Raw genomic sequence first — 18,093 nt, 5'->3', positions numbered from 1 at the left:
GTATACCATTTGATTCATGAGTTAGTTACAAACATACATTTTTTTTTATGTTGAAAAAAAAGTCATTTCAATTTAAAATATAAAGCAAAGTCAAAGTCGCATTTTTCCCTCACTGTCGTTGTTGTACGATCCCGACGTTATAATTAATAATTCTCTACGTTATTTTAGCGGAGAATAAGTTATTTTCGTGCTTTCATATTGTGGTAATAGAGATGAAGCTTTGGTATCTTGACCGAAGAAAGTTTTGTGACACTGTAAATTATCGGAAGCAAAGTTGCCCTTAAACAAAGCATTATTCACATTACACGTGGCATTCTCCTGAGCAAGTTTTATGGTGGAAGTTGGTCGACTCTGCCAAAAGCACTATGCCAGGATACACAAGGAGTATCAGGGTACACTTCTTGGAAACTAAATAATGGAGACGGAGCGAACTTGGAAATGAAATTACCCCTAAAGAATTAATGCGAAAATAAATGACAAGCTGCATCGCAAACAACAAAACTTATTTAATTTATTTAGTACAAAAACATTGGAAAATAAACGTAAAATTAGGGGAGATCCGCGTAAGTTGGCGAATAGCCTTAGTAACCAATTGTACATTTTAAGCCCAGGTATACTATATACAAGCAAAATAAAAAAAATCTAAGAGGTAGACATATGTTGTCCCGTACCTTAGTAAAAACAGTTTCTCGCGGTCCGGCTGAAGTTTATCAAGAATAGGGAAATATTCATTTGTTTGTAACATTTTAAAAGTCATAAATGTCTATGAAATATTTTCCAGTAAAAAAATATTTTTAATATAAAGTTTATATTTAAAGCAAAAACTTTCCGGTTATTAATTATAATAAAATAAATAAAACAACTTAGGTTTTAACCACTAATTTTTTTTTTTTGCACCTACCGGCTTCAAAGCAAACAAGCTTCTTCGTCAAACGACTTGATTTATTGGGTCCACGTGTAGTATTTAGTGAACATGATAAAAAAAAGGAATCAGTTCATTAGTAACGTAAACCTTGACAAAGAAGCTTGTTTGCTTTGAAACCGGTCGGTGGAAAAAAAAATAGTGGTTAAAAACAAAGTTGTTTTATTTATTTTATTATAAATATTTTTAAATTTGTAATTTCGAATTCTCGCAAAAGCGGTCATTCCATTGGCGATGCCCCTAATACTTTTTACCCCCTAATACACGATTCATGTTTATTTGTTTTTGGAAATTGAAATTTGTATTTTTATGAAATTATTTTTTTACATTTATGTATGAAAAGATTTCGATTGATACAATGATTGTGAAAATACAATAAATTATTCTAAATCCATTTAATATATTTTTATCGGTATTCGTAGTATGTGATATTTTCCCATTGTTAGATTTCTATGATATCGTGAATATTTACACTATTTCAAATAGTGATTTGGGATCTCCAGGTATGTTAAACTTCTTAAAACTATTCATTATTAAAACTAAGATCTAATTTACCATCCCAAAGTATTTCCGTTTGCAACAATTCACATTATTAATACTATTAAGCGGACAAACAATCGGATAAAAAAATATCCGTATGTCATGTTCGAACAGTTTAGTAGACGAATATGAAAGTTACAAAAATACTATAAATTATGCTTTTTCATTATTGATAAGCTAAAATACCATAAAGGTATGAATGAAAATCAAACATTTTCTAATAAGATCCAAGAATATAAAACGGACTACGGGATGAGCTAACAAAGATGGGGTTAGTTGCAATTAATCTGTACTAGAATTTAATAAACCCGAACCTAAGTTATTTTATGAAAGTTTATTTGATTTTCCTGTTTATGTTTGGATGCTTCGGAAACCTTTGTGATTGCATAAAAATCTTGATATTTATCAATATTTTAAAAATATACACCGGTGAACGTTTGAATTAGTAGGAATGTAGAAAATTAATTATTTTACAACAAATATACATGATTAATACAGTCACAAGAAGCAACATCGATTGGTTAACAATTGGGATTTGACAAGACTCAAGTTGACAAGTTCTTAGTATTGTTAGAAAAATGAGGGAGAAGAATAAAAATGAAAAGCAAACATATTTTTGACAAGTCCAATTATGTTTTGAAAAATAATCCGGGAAAATAACTGTAGTTTTATTCGAAGAAATCAGTTATATAACCAAATTTATATATTGTATGTTCGTCAATTTTCTAGGTTTCTCATGTCATCTTTTCCGTACAACAGGTAACTTGACAAATAGTCTTAATCAATGGTTTATATCAAAAATATTTATAACAGATATTTCAACAAAAATACGAGAATATAAAGAGATTGATTATTGTGCTTTCAAACAAATAAAAACAATCGTGCTAATAATGATTAAACATGGAAAATGACAAAGTTGGTACTAGAAATATATATTGTTTAAATTGTGTTTTCATGTTTTTACTACAGTTAAGTATATGTAGGCAGATCTGTAAAAAAACTTTCAATAAAGTTAATTAAAATCTAAAAATCTAGGGATTAATTTGAGTCACAGTTTATAAGATTTATCAAATTAAATGCTTCGGTATTTTGTAAAGTTTTCCAATTAAAGCTTTCTCATTTCAGAAACAAAGCCGAATAATCTGAAAGAATTCAATGAATCTGAATTCTTTGGACTCTCTGGATGCGAATAGATTGAAATCGTCCAATTAAATACTTAGCTTGAAAAATAATTGAAAAATTTAGAAGCGCTTTTGAGAATAGATCCTACAAATTTGTTCATATTCTAGAATTCGTGATATGTACATAAGTATTCAAATCCAAAATACACAAGTCAAACAAAAGGAGCAAATATTGTTAGACATACTATTTCAAAATATTTTTAAAGCCTTATTGGCACCCATGGTGCATAAATAAAATATTTTTACGCCTGATTCTGTATCACTTACTGTATATTTGTTAAATTTTTTTTTGCTTTTTTATTGAAAATTTTTCATTAGCATTTTTTTAAACAATTATTTCATTTCCGCCAAACTGCAAAATAAGTTTTTGCTGGAATTTGTCTCTTGAAATATTTTGGTTACACAATATAACGTTAACATAAAAATAAAAAAAACTTAAATACTTCAAAAAAATATGAGTTAAAAAAATTAAATACAAGTAAAACAAGTCTTTTTTTGATAACGAAATATATATAAAATAGTAAACAAACACTTTTTGAACGTTGTATTACATTTTTGGTTTCCTTTTTTTACACACTAAACTTACTGTTTAAGAAAAAGATTTTGAAAACAATTTTAACTTTAATGATTATGATAAAATTATAAATAAACTTATCAATGAAACTTCTTGAAGATGCCTACTTAGGCGAAAGCGTTCGTTGGTCAAAATTATAAAAAGTAAAACTAAACCAAGAAATTTCATTGATAAGTTTATTTATAATTTTATCATAATCATTAACTATGGAGTTTTATCAAGAAAGATCAACAAAAAACATCAAATTTAACTTCTTTTTTATTTATTTCACTTTTCTTTATTTTGTTTAGGAGTCTATTTACTATGCGTGGGAGTATAAACGCCATATCTTCCTCTCCATACGCATTTAGAGCTCTTTTTTTTTGTGAAATTTTCGTCCACTTTTTAGCACGTTATACTTATGTGATTTCGGCTGATTGTGTTTATAGTCCCAACTTGATATGGATTTATCTAGCAAGTCAGGACATAAAAATAATAAATATTTGTTCCGAATGTATTTTTGTGTACATAATAATTCAGAAAAATAAAATAAATATCTTGACTATTTATATAAAACTCAAGAAAAATAGTTATTCAAAAATATTTCCACAATGAATATCAATTTAGACACCGCATTAAAAAAACACATGCAGTATATCATTTCACTGTGTTTTTGAAAGGTATGGTGATCAGTCTTACGCTTCAGGTGCCAATCCAGGGACTGTGAAATATTGCACCTTATAAATAAATGTTTCATGTTGACTAGACTAGAAATACAACTCAGGACCTTAAGCATATTGAGCAAATGCGTCAACCACTGACTACGAGGCGGATTTTTTTAAACTCAATTATCTTTTTCAGGATTTTTATCTAAGAGTGGCCAACTAGTTTAAACCAGTCATCCAGAATTTTAGATTTATTTTGCACACAACTGAATTCTTCATCCGCCCGACACAGTTCAATAAATCACTGATTGAAAGTGCTTTATTTCAAATTGATTCTCTATAAATTATTTAATGGTAAAATTATTTCTTAAAACAAAAAATAATTGAAAAAAACAATCAAATATATGAACTATGACGAACCATCTGTACGTTTTCTGTAAGGATGGGCAAAGATAATAGAACGCTACATCACTCTATCTTTGCATACAGATCTCGCTTCCCCTACATTCATAAATCTTCTCATACACGCGGGCCAATTATTCTGATTTTTAATATGTCTATTTTCAAGTATAAGTTTGTTGGATTTGTAAAAATAAAGTGTCAAAAATACCAACAAAATTAAATTATTGCGTAAAGGGCAAAAAACATTAGTTGAATTTAATCATAAAATTAGAAATGTTTCATTCGAATGAAAATGCATTGAAAACATGAATCAAAAGCGTTCGATTACTACATTCATTCGAATGAATTAGTTATTGTACTAAAGATACGAATAAATGACTTGGTGAGTAACTGCACTAAGCAAACGAATTAATAATCGTATCACATGTAAAAGTTAGTAAAACTTCGATTGACAGTAAATAGTAATTTAGGGATTTTTTTATTCTAGAAATATCTGCCCGCGGATTAAGAGATCCTAAAAAGGCGGAGTAGTGCTCAGATTTCGGAAAATCTATTGCCAACTCCTGCTCATTTATTAGTTCCAAAAATACGTAATTTGAATTCTGTAATTTTTTAAGAGACCATAAGCCACAATAAGCAAACGTCCATATATATATACTTACATAGGACGAAAGCTTTTCAATAATTTACCACAAAATCTACTTCAAGAAATAAATTACGGAAAATTTAAGGATAAATTAAAGAAAAGCTTCTTGACATAATTAACATTAACTGTATTTTTTAAAAAGAGATGTTTGTTTAATTTGTGCCCGTGTTTACAAATTTTTTGTTTTTATTTAATATTTTTTTAGTGTTATATTTTCTCAATTTTTAAAATTGTTTATTTATTTTATTATTTTGTTTTGCATTTTATGTTTTATTTTTATGTTATTTTGTAAACTTGCCAAACACAAGAGCAAGACTCTTTTTTGGCAAGTTCAACCTTAAGTGTTCCATTTTTCTACTGATTGTATTGTTTATTTATGCTAATAAAGGTTTTTTTTAAAAAAAAAAAAAATATATATATATATATTATCTAGAGAAAAATGGAAATTAATTATTAATTTAATTAGTTGATTCGATAATTGATATAATTTAATTAATTATCATTCCTTCTAGTCCTATTTAAAATTCTCAACTCACTCTTTGATGCGCCTGAACTACCGAGCTCAATAAAATTAAATACCCCAACTAGAAACTTTAGACAAAACTTACTCTTTTATACCAATAACCATTGAATTAACTATGGTTTTCATTCCCCTAGATAGAATTTTTAGGTCTGTCAACAAACATACCAGTCTTGATAACAAGTTGTCTTTTTTCAAGCAATTACTGAATCAAATTCAATAATAAACACCTCCCTCCCACTTCCACTCCCACAAAGTCTACTATATACCATTGAGTATTTATACTTTTTTTATAATAATTTTCTATGCATAAATATGTCCTTAAAAATGCCTATTGGGGGTATACATAAATAAATAAATTCCACTTATAAATTCATTTGATCATTTTCATCTCTACATAAAATAAAATAATGCCGGAATAATAGATTAACATAAATGTACGTACACTTCTAGGCCAGGCGATAGGGGCGGGGCCCCTAGAATAACTTAGCATGCAACTGAGTGCATTTTTATGTTCAGTTACAATTTTGGCAACAATTCAAAGACCAGCGTTTTCAATTCCCCAATATATGACAGGAAACATTGAAGCAATTTAGTAAATCTTAGATTAAATCAATATTGGTCTTTTTAAATATTTCAAACCTGGATGGCAAGAAGACTTTTAAGATTAGGCTTTACATGATGAAATATCAGATCATTCGTTTTCATCGAATAAAAAAACTGCTTATTTTTTGTTTCTACAGTATCAGTGATTAGGATTAATAAAAGATCTCGGGGTATTTTTTGATCAAAAATTGTCTTTTGTATATCATGTCAATGAAATTTCAAGCAAGATTTTAAAAATGTTGGGCTTTATTTTGAGAAACACAAAAAACTTCAAGTTCATTCGATCATTAAAAATATTATACTGTTCTCTTGTAAGAAGTAATTTAGATTTAAATTCATCAAAATGGTCACCCTGCTATAATGTTCATGTTTATAATATAGAAAACGTTCAACATAAATTTTCTACGATATATAAACTAAAAATTAAACATTCCAATACAAAATGTGAATTATGACTATTTATTAACACTGCTTAACCTAACAACACTTTCTGAAAGAAGAACTATTAATGATCTCATTGCACTGTATATAACTGTAAACTATCTTTTTGACGTACCAAAAATACTTGAATTGATTAATTTTCAGAGTACCTGCTGTCAACACTAGAAGTACTTTATTGTTTTATTGCTCCAGTACTTCTTCCAACCAACAAAAACAATTAATTGATACCGATACTGCATAGGTTAAGTAACACTTATGGAACGGCTGCAGACATTCTGTCAAATTCTTTATTATCATATAAGTCCACAATATCAAGTTTATTTGTAGCTGCTTGTCAAACTATTATTGACAATTCAATTCCATAAATTAAAAAAAATAATTATTGTTTTATTTTTATAACCTTATACTTTTTTTGTTTACTATTATATCAAATTGCATTGTAGTATTGGCAAATACGCATTTCATTTATACATATTTTTATTTCTGCTTTTTTCGCGATAATATATGCTTGCTTGCTTATTAATTTAACTTAAATTTGTCTTTCTTGCTTACCGTAACAAGTTATTTACTGTGTTTGCTTTACAGAATTAATTTCATAAGCTTATACCTTAGTTTATATGCTTACTGTTTTTTCTTGCACACCTTTGTTAATATTGTTTTTCTTTTTACTTTGTAAAACTTTTTTTTAAATCCTTTCTAACTCATTTCTCGTATTTTTTCTCAATATTCTGTGTTTATTATTTAGTACGTTAGCATGTACTTTATTTTTATTTTTGTAAATGCCTTTTGGGCGTTAATGAACAAAATAAATAAATAAAGAAATAGAAACAATTACTTGTAGCTAAATATAATTATGAAATATTTTTAATTTGTTAAAATTTTTGTATATTAAGACAGGATTTTACTCTCAAAGGAGTTATTAAAATATTTATATAACAGAAATTTTAACAAACTACCGCAACAAAAATTTAGTTTTTTAGCCAAAAAAGTTAAAATACGTCTAAATTGCTTCACTGCAGTCAAAACACTGCGGTTTATAGGTTAGCCAATTTTTTGCTGTGGTGCAAATGTAGAATTTATTCGAAATATTTTTTAAGACAAGAGTTTTGTCTGGGAGACGATTGTCCCATTCATAGGCACTTTACTTTATTTTTTATACGGTACTGTGTGAAACGTATACCTCATGTAAAAAAAGGTACCAGTGCAATACATAGATTTTTCTTTCTATCTCCTAAAAACAGTATGTTTGAAACCTTCAATTTGACTATGTAAAATAAAAAATTACCGAAGTTTTTTGCCTGTAATAGGACGATATATAATTTTATTAGACCAATAAATATAAATCAAATCGTAAAACTAGCTGCAAATAATGAGATGAAAATAATTTCCCAAATTCTAAGCAGATTCCATCAAAACACGTCCGAAGTTTTTTTATTTGATTCCGAGTTTTTATCTCTATCAAATAAATTTTCTCGCAATATTATTGACGGAAGGAAAACGTAACGTGTTATATGTACGAAGACCTTCGAAGTTTTTGTTCTAGAAGTTTGCATCTACGTTAGCAGCCATTTTTCTTTTCAATAAGATAACTTTTTAAGAAGAACCTACTTAATTATTTTCAATGGTCTTTATTCACGTGAATAGTAATAAAAATCACCGTCTGTGAAGACACGGGAAAATATTTTATGTGGTTTTAAAGAAATTATTAGATAAAATTTTATTCCATGTTTAAGAAAGACTCCAAAACCAATTATGAACATTAAAGAGAGGTAAATATGAAAGTATAGGCATTTGCAAGAAGTCCAAATTGTCGTTTGCGACTTTAAGTGGTCTTTACACACTATTTAGAGTGATCACAAGTGGTTTATTTAGTTATATCTTGTGAAAAATATAGTTCATGAAAGGGTATTTTCACAAATCAGGAATAAAGTAGTGAACATTTTGATATTTAGAGTGGATTTTTTCGATTCTAATGATATTTTTTTATTTATTTAAAAAAATATTTACACAATATTATTAAAATTAAAGTCCTGCTGATTGTAAGCATTCAACTCGTCAGGCAGGTTCTTATATATTGCTTCCATTGTTTCATACTTAACCTTTTCTAATAATAATTTTGCCGGCCTTGTGGTGTAGTGGTCAGAGCTTTTGCCTGCCACGCACAAGCTCTCGAGTTCTATTCCTGACATGGTTGACATGAAATATATATTTATAAATGTGTTAAACACAAAAATATTTCATCGTTCTCTGGACTATCACCTGAAGCGTAAGACTGATAATCTTACTTTCATGTAACAAAAGAAGATCAAGATACGCTGGAATTGGTGTACCAATGCAGTTCTCTATGCACCATTAAGTGCGGAAAGGGAATGATAATGAATTATCATTTTATTTGAAAAAGATTACAGATTATACCATATTTTATGTATGTATCGTTTTATTTTTACAAATTAAAACTTTGGTCTACAAAACCTTTTTTCTGTTCGCTATAATTTGAGCAAACGTCTCACTCATGTATTTAATCACTGTTTTTTTAATCGATTAGTAATATGTAACATATTTTAGGTATACTGTAATATCTAGGAACAGCTAGCTCTTCCAAATGACTTAACCTGATGTTGTAATCATGTACCTTTGAGTTTATACTCGGAGTACGACACATGCTGACAAAAAAACTATTCAGGCATAATCAGAGGTTTTCATTGCAGTGAGTGAACGTCATTTTGTCGTCGTACGTCATGCCCGCTGAGTGCGCTTCTAACAAACATTGGGTACAAGTAAGGCGCGGTTGCCTTATATGTGCCGTTTATTACATAAGGCGCAAAACGTCTCATTTTAAGGTCATTAAAAATATGCAACTTTTACACGTTCGTATAAAATGTATCCAACGTTGCATGGAAAAAAATATTATATTCATTTTTGAAAAAAAAAAAAAAGCTGAAGCTGAATATAGATTTGATGAAAGTAGGCTGAATGCTGTAGCATTTTGCATCATTTTGGAACAATTTCATAGTAATACATTCAAGTTTCCTCTCAAACATAATCATAATACACGCTTCACGTCTAATGATGGCTTGGTAGTACCAAAAGTATGTAATAAATATGGAAATAGAACTCTCAAATATTTAGTACCTAGAATTTTTAATTTATTACCAAAAGAACTTAAATTTAACTCACATTGTAACAAGAGCAAAATAAGAGAGTGGCTACTCGATCAAGAGTTTATATATGAATAGTAGCTTAGGTGTAAATATTTTATTTTTTCATTTTTATATGTTATTCATTGTTTTTATAAATGTAAATAATATTATTAAGTCAGTATAAATATAATCTTCACCAACAAGCTACAAAAAGTGGCTTGGTGGGATTTTAGTTTTAGTAAAAATATAACAAGTGAAATTTATTTAAATTGTAAAAATGTATAATTATGCTATTAAATCAAATAAAAAAAATAAAAAAAATTGTGACCTCAGAGGAAATTTAAATGTACTACAACGTTTATTTTCTATTTATTCTTTATTACATTACATTTTCATTATTTACATTGAATGAATGACGGTGGAAACCAGAAATACCAAAATGGATATGGCACGTTAAAAGTATCCAGCCCAACTGTATATTTTTTAAAGTAACTAACAATTTTAACATGTTTACTCATTCAAAATTACACTCGTTTAAATATTAATGGACGTATTAATGCTTTTAAGGCTATGCTCGTGTCAAGCCATAATAATTAACAATAAAAAATACATAGTAAAATGAATGGGAGGCTCAGGTCCAGTCACTAGACTCTAGGTTGAAAAAGCTTTGCCATCTATTCTGCTCTCTTAGACATTCTGAATATAAGCACCCCCAGAGGTGTGTACTTTGCTCTGTTTCAATCCAATGCAACCTTTGGAATAGCTGGCTGGGGAGGTTGTGTGGCATCCATTTTAAAGCCTCTCATAGCTTCACAAAAATTATGATTGAGATTAATATTTCGGCGCCCTCCAATATACCCATCAAAACAGTTGTTCCAATCCATGAAGGTGCTGGATATGAGACAACTGTACTTAAAAGAACCACTTACACACTTGGTCGAACAATAAGAAGAGGTCTCAGAAAAATGTTTGTACGAGAGAGATTTATTTAAGAATCGGGTTGTCTTTGTGTGGCTAGTGTTTTGGACTCATAGATCAGAGGTCCAAGGTTTCGAATTCTAATCTGCGTCAACTTGATTCTCCTTTTTTTAACAGTGAGTTGTTTATAACTAAAAAAGTGTAATGGCCCGAAAATTGAAATATTTTGGTAAATTATAAGACCGTAGATATATATATATATATATATTTTTAATTCAATAAAAAAAAAAAAAGTCAAGTGGGTGTATTCCTAAACACAATATCTTCCAGCCAACCAAAGAACGGAGTGGTAAAAAAAACTTTTTAAATTTTGTTTACATTTATAAATTATATATGAATACAAATTTATTTTTAAATTTAAGCCGATTTCAAGAGGGCACAAGAGCTGGTACATAATATATTTACTTATTTTATTTTATTTACTAAAATGTTTTTGTTATATATATTATATTTCATTTGTATATATGCCCAATGGGCATTTTTAAGGACATATTTATACTTAAAAAAATATTATAAAGGAAAGTAGAAAGACATAATGGTATATACCTTTAGTGGGCTTGGTGGAAGTGGAAGCGGGAGAGGGATGTTTATAATTGAATTTGATTCAGTGATTGCTTGAAAAAAGACAACTTGTTATCAAGACTGGTATGTTTGTTGGCAGACCTAAGAATTTTGGGCTTAGGGAATGAAAACCACAGTTAGTTCTATGGTTATCGGTTTGAAAGAGTAAGTTTTGTCTGAGGTTTCTAGTTGGGATATTTAATTTTATTGAGCTCAGTAGTTCAGGCGCATCAAAGAGTGAGTAAAAATTTTTAAATAGGACTAAAAGGTTGGATTTGTTTCGACGGTCTTGAAGAAAATATATATTTAAGTTAGTTTCTAACTTATTTTGCGTATATTGGTTTCTGGCTAAGCCCGAATTCTATGATGTAGGATCCGGTTATGAGGTAAGAAGACAGAAAGAAGATCTAGGAAAGAAGAGGATTAAAAAACACAAATAGCTCATTCCAAAGTCTGGCACTTTGATCAGCTAAATAATGGCGTGGTACGTATGTTGAGGAATGATAAATGGGAAGAGAAGAGTGAAGTGAGAGACTATGATCAGAAAACTTTTATTGCGCTCTGCCTGCATCTTTAGGGAAATAACATGATGGCCTGTTTTTGTTATTTCATATACGATATCAAAAGACTCAGTCATTTTTTTTTCAATAGGAAAATATTAATTGCCAGCTTGTTCACAGAGGACGCTTGACTGATCATATCAAAGTGGCAATAGCTCTCCCGAGTACTATTAATTCCAAGCTGAAATATTTTTTTCAAATCGAAATAATATCTCTGAGATAGCGTTTTTCCCCTAGTCCATATTTTATTTAATAAATCGGCCTTCCGAGACCTATAAAGTGATTGACATATTTATTAATCTGCAAAAACATCAAAGTGGACAAATGTTTTTGCTGTTTTGTTCGCTTCCTTCAGAAAATCCTTACAGAAAGTAATTTATTTACTTACTTACTAACTAACTGACGTGTTTACCATCATACTAACACATCAAGACAAAATAACTTCGTTTTTTACAAAAATATTTTGATATTATTCAAATTATTAATTGACAATTATTGATGGAATTCCATTGTAATGATTTAATAACTTATATAAACATACAAGTTATCAATTCAAAAATACTTGGTACACTTTCACTTATTTGTTTGACTACGTTAAATACGCATCACATTTAAATGAGTAAAAATATAATTTTGATGAAACAAAAAACATAAAAAAATTACATGTCATAAAGGTAAAAAATTAGTTAAATTAGAAATTTTAGATATAAATAGGATTAAAACAACATCGATAGAATTTTTATAAATTCGCAGATATAATTTAAAAACTCACCCTTATTAGCCCCTTAGTTAAACCCTGTACATTTTCATAAAACAAATGTTTTTCATAGAACAGAATCCTCTCTTACAGTACAACGCCAACACAAGTTTAAATAATTTGTTCCCACTGTTCAATTTAAATATTGCGTATTGTATCTCTTTACACGTATTTTTTAAATGTACCTACACTTAAGATAATATTTAGTTTTATATAAATTATCTTTACACTGTATAATATTCACCAGTTTGAAGATGCTTATTACAGGGTGAATGCGCTAATTGGTCAAATAAATAAGTGGAAGTGTACTAAGTATTTTTAATTGATAACTTATATGTGACTATAAGTTATTACATCGTTACAATGTTTTGAGTTTGTCCAAATTTTTGTAGATAAGAACTGGATTAAATTCTCTAGGGAGCTGTTAATATAAACATATTACCACAGAGTTGAAGAACATTTTACAGGGATTTGGCTGGCATTGGCTGGTTTACGGGGCCACTTAACACACCATGTAGTATTCTAAATTCGTTGATAAATCCAACTAGTTGCATCAGAGGTAGATTTTACTACTGTAAGAAACAAAGTGTACATTCACCAATATTTGAGTGTGTTGAAATGTTTATAGACAATCCTGAATTCCACCCGCTGTGATTATAGATAAGCCATATGAAAACATTTTGATTCATTTAATTAGACAGTTAGATCAAAAAGAAGTATAAAAATCGGCCTCGTGGTATAATGGTCAGCTCGTTCTTCTACTGTGCAAGAGGTTTCGGGTTCGATTCTCGACATGGTTGATATGAAATATTCATAAAAATTGTCGTTTTCATACTAGAATATTTCATAGTCCATGGCCTGGTAGCTGAAGCGTAAGACTGATTATATTACATTCATGTAACAAAAATGATCAAAAAACGCTGCAATTGGTGTACCAATGAAGTGCCCTATGCATCATTAGGTGTAGAAATGAAATGAAGATGATGATAAATTCTTTTAAGTATATTTATCTACTCATGATGTTATATTTGTCTAGATTATCCATTGAGTTATTATTATCTATTATTCATCGGTTAAAACTCTATTTTTAAGAAAGATAGGCTGGCAGTTGGGCTTATCCAGAGACCAATATGCGTATAATGAGTTAGAAACTAGCTTTAATATATCTTTTCAAGACCGTCGAAATAAATCCAACCTTTTAGTCCTATTTAAAATTCTCAACTCACTCTTTGATGCGCCTAAACTACAGAGCTCAATAAAATTAAATATCCTAACTAGAAACCTAAGACAAAACTTACTCTTTCATACCAATAACCATAGAACTAACTATAGTTTTCATTCCCCTATGTCCAGAATTCATAACTCTTCGAACAAACATACCAGTCTATTTATTTGATAACAAGTTGTCTTCTTTCAAACGATCACTGAATCAAATTCAATTATAAACACCTCTATCACGCTTCCATTCCCACTAAAGCCTACTTTATACCATTGTGTCTTTCTACTTTCTTTTATAATAATTTTCTATTTTATTTTATTTATTTTAATTTATTTGGGAAATCAACAGTTTTACGTACATATTTATAGTAAACAAACAGATATAGTATATAAACTCAGAACTGATAACAAATTTCCACCAAGTATACAAAGTTAGTTTAGAAAATATATAACATGTTAAGTAAATACATTTAAGTTTATACATATTATAAAAATGTTATTTTCTTGAACTCGTAAATAATTTTTCAATAATTACAGTTTTTTTTTTTTTTAAGAACAGTAAATTATTGTAAATTAGGCAGGATTGGGACAAGGATGCTTGAAGATAGGATAAGGAGGGGAAGGGAGATGTACCTATTTATTATTATGATATCTACTAAGTTACACAATGCATTTTTAGTATAAATTTTAAATCTGAGAGAGTGATGTTTGTGTAATCTATATCTTTAAATTTTTTATTGTACACTGAAAAAACCCTACGAAGAAAAGTGTTTTTAACAGACGATGTTTTACGTTTTGGTACATGAAACAGGAAACCCTCTACAAATCCTATGTATATATATGTCCTTAAAAATGCCCATTGAGCGTATATATAAAAAAATGAGTGGTCAAAACTGTCCAAAAACTAAAACGTTGTGCGTTCAGCATTTTCAAGTTGAGCCAAATGAGATATACACTTTGAAGCGAGACGGATCAGATTCATTTATTGACAAGCAAACATTTTTGAAACCACAAATTGAAAAATGCGATATAGTTGTTGAGACAAGAAAGAAGTTGGATACTCACCACGTCGATGAGCTGACTGAGCTTGAGCCCCATCTTGACCGTGAGTCGGTCCGAGTTGTTGCCGACGGGCCTGATCAGCCTGTTGTAGTTACTCAGCAGGTCGTCGTACAGGCGCTTGGCTTCAGGGTTGGCCGCGACGGGGCCGCCCGCCGCACACAGTACCAGCGCCACCAGCACATACACCATCTTAGGCTGACTCCACCCCTGGAACCAAAACATCACCAGTTATAGAGACCTCATACTGCGCCTCTACTGGTGGGGCCGCCCCGCCCGAGAGCCGCCAGCACATACCACCAGCCACCCCTGGGCCTCAATTATGATGGGAAGATAAAATTTATCTTCAATTTTATCTACAAAGTAAAATTCAGTTTTCTGTATGAAAAATATAATATATTTGCAATTTTTTTTCTAATAATGTTCAAATTACCAATTACCGACGAAGATATTTTGAATTTTCGTACAAATATAAAAACTTTCGTCCAAAAATATCGGTAATGCAGGTCTACCGATGAACAAAATGACTCGCCTGCATTAAATGCTGCAGCGATACTTATTTTCGATATCTCCAAGTACAGTCATATCACTCCACTCCTTCGGAAATCACACTGGCTACGTTTTCCACAGAGGGTGGAATAAAAATTCCGTTGGCTTATGTATAAATCACTGCACAACTCTGCTCCGGAATATCTAAGGGAACTATGCATTACAGATGATCTGGCTGACAGTCTACGTCTACGGCGAGAGGAAAAGTTATTATACCTATAGGCAAACAGCGCACTAAATTCAGTGAACGCGCTATATAAGTAATCCATAATAATAATAGTAATAGGTTATACCGTTTTAGTCATACCGTATATACAATAGGTCATACCGATAAAGATAGCTGTTCATAATCGCGGCCCTAGAACCAAAACATCACTAGCTATAGCGTCCCACTTATTTCCTCGTATCCTCACAATAAAAGTGACGTAACGCAAAGTTTTCGATTTTTTTAGAGATCCAAATGAGTGCTTTTAATAACTTAAATACTTAATGAGTGTTTGAAGAATGTTATCCAAATACAAAAATTTGGCTGCCATATTTCCAGGTTTACTTTGACCTTTAAACAAACATTTATAATTTATATTTATTTATTTCTAAAATAATAATTCGTAATATATATATTGCCACCAAATCGTTAAGTCAGCCACTTAATTGGACGGTTAAGCTGTTTATTAAATGCAGGCATTCAATCTAATGACTTGGTTGTTCGTTGAATGAATTCGGATCCCTCAACGTTCAACGTGTCGGCTGATTAAAAGCTAGCTCTTTAAAAACTGCTGAAGCCACCCGGTTAGGTGAGGATAAGTTAGTTTAAATTAAGTAAAAAAACCTTTTTTTTATTATCATTATTCTTAATTTACCTATGCAAACCTAACCTAACTTCACAAAATAAAATAAATTGAAAAATAATACAAATTTTATTTATTTGTTTAAAACTTTAAGTACAAAGAATAAATACTTGGACGGACTTTTCGCTAAAAGCAATATTTTCCAGAAAACAAAAAAAACAGACAGTCAAAATGCCCCTGGTATATATTGCAGGAGAAAATTATGAATCCATAGTACATCAACTAAAATATGAACTTAAAAATATCGAAATATGGTTGAAGAAGAATAAACTTAAGCTGGATACAGATAAAACTAAGTTTATGAACATAGGAAATAAAAAAATTCCTATTTCACCAACAATAATGATGGATGAAGAAATATCAAAGGAAGTGAAAGAGATAAAATATTTGGGGATTATAATAGATTCTAGATTGACTTTTTCCCAGAATACAAGATATGTGACAAATAAGATACCAAGGAAGGTTTCTCTTATGGGAAGAATCAGAAGATATATAACTGCAGATTCGTGCAGGATGAATTATAACTCCATAATTGTGTCTCAAATAAATTGTTGTAGTAGTATTTTGTTTTTGGCAACTGAAGGGGAAAAAAATAAACTAACTGTTCTACAGAATAGGGCTATGAGAGTAATTTTGAAAAAAAATAAATACACCAGAATAAAGTTGATGCTGAAACAAACAAAAAATATGACAGTACGTCAACTAATATATTTTAATGTAATGTTTTTTGTTCATAAAATGATTAATGATTATACCTCAAAAGAGTTGACTCAAAAGGTTTTTTCTAATCAATGTGAACACGTATATAAAACAAGAAATAAACATGAAGTAAGACTACCATTTCGTAGGAAAACTAGTACACAGAACTCATTGATGCACCGAGCTGTACAGTTATATTATAAGGAAATACCATTAGAAATAAGAGAGAAAAAAAATATTACTTCATTTAAATGTCAATTAAAAAAACATGTGTTTAGCAGATAAATTTTAAAAAGTAATCTTATTCGTGTTAGCTTTATAGAAGTTTTCTTTTTAAGTGTACGTATATCGTTTGAAAAATGTTAATAATTAGTACATGTTTTAATAATAATTAGATATAAGTTAATATTAGGACATTCATTTATTATGTTTGTTCTATTTAAAGACAAAATAATAAAAAAAAAATAAAAAAAAAATAAAAAAAAAGTTAGAAAAAAAAATGTACCTAACGCCTTGAATGGAAAAAGCATAGTTGAAAAATGATGTGCTTTGTCGAGGAATGGAAAGTGTTCTCTCCTGAGAAGAGCGAAGCAAAAGAAAGCGAAGCATGATCAGAAAGGTAAATGAAATTCTCAGCAAGATGTTTTGGAGCGCAAGGGTTGTTAAAATATAAATAAGTGATGGAGATTGATAGTTTATGAGCTGATAAAAACGAAGCCACTTGAGTTTGGAGAGAAAGAATGATACATGATTATATTTTTTAGGTTAAAAATAAAGCGGATGCTTTGATTCTGTAAACGCTCCAGAGGATCTGTGAGTTATCTATTGGCGTCAAGAAAACAAATATTATAATGGCACAGCACAAAAAATACATTTATTTTCATTGTATTTAAATTAAAGAGGCTTAGCCACGTTCATTCCTTTCTTCAAACGTTGCTTTCAACATGTTGGCATCCGTTAGCTAATCCAATTAAGTGTCTAATCTAATTATTAAGCCGCGACATACAGGTACACTTGACGGATTTTAATTTATGTTGGTAAAGGATAAATTTATTGTAACAATATTCTGAATGCACGTTCGATAAAAAAAATACAAGTAATTTTTGTGTATTTAATATATTTATTCCTAAATATTAATACTGTCCTCTTCAAAGTAATCACCATCGGATAAAAACTCTAAGTAATAATGCGTAACCTAAAGAGACGCCCTATCACTGTGTTTCATAGAACGCAAGCGATGTTGGTTTG

The 18,093-nt window shown here is 29.7% G+C and overlaps 1 protein-coding gene across 1 annotated transcript in view; it reads right to left on the bottom strand.

The window, feature by feature from the left end:
* nAChRalpha1 (nicotinic acetylcholine receptor alpha1) overlaps positions 1 to 14,953 on the bottom strand; it is a 104,114-nt gene extending 89,161 nt beyond the window's left edge. Inside the window, exon 1 of the mRNA XM_088234338.1 lies at positions 14,756 to 14,953. Within this exon, the coding sequence (XP_088090464.1) occupies positions 14,756 to 14,941 (186 nt within the window). The 5' untranslated portion in view covers positions 14,942 to 14,953. The remainder of the gene's footprint in view (positions 1 to 14,755) is intronic.
* Between the last annotated feature and the right edge of the window lie 3,140 nt (positions 14,954 to 18,093).

Source organism: Micrasema longulum, unplaced genomic scaffold, assembly GCF_059751315.1.
Source record: "Micrasema longulum isolate JH-2025_06_02 unplaced genomic scaffold, ASM5975131v1 h1tg001229l, whole genome shotgun sequence".
Taxonomy (NCBI): Eukaryota; Metazoa; Arthropoda; class Insecta; order Trichoptera; family Brachycentridae; genus Micrasema; species Micrasema longulum.
This window is presented reverse-complemented; position numbering and strand designations above follow the sequence as displayed.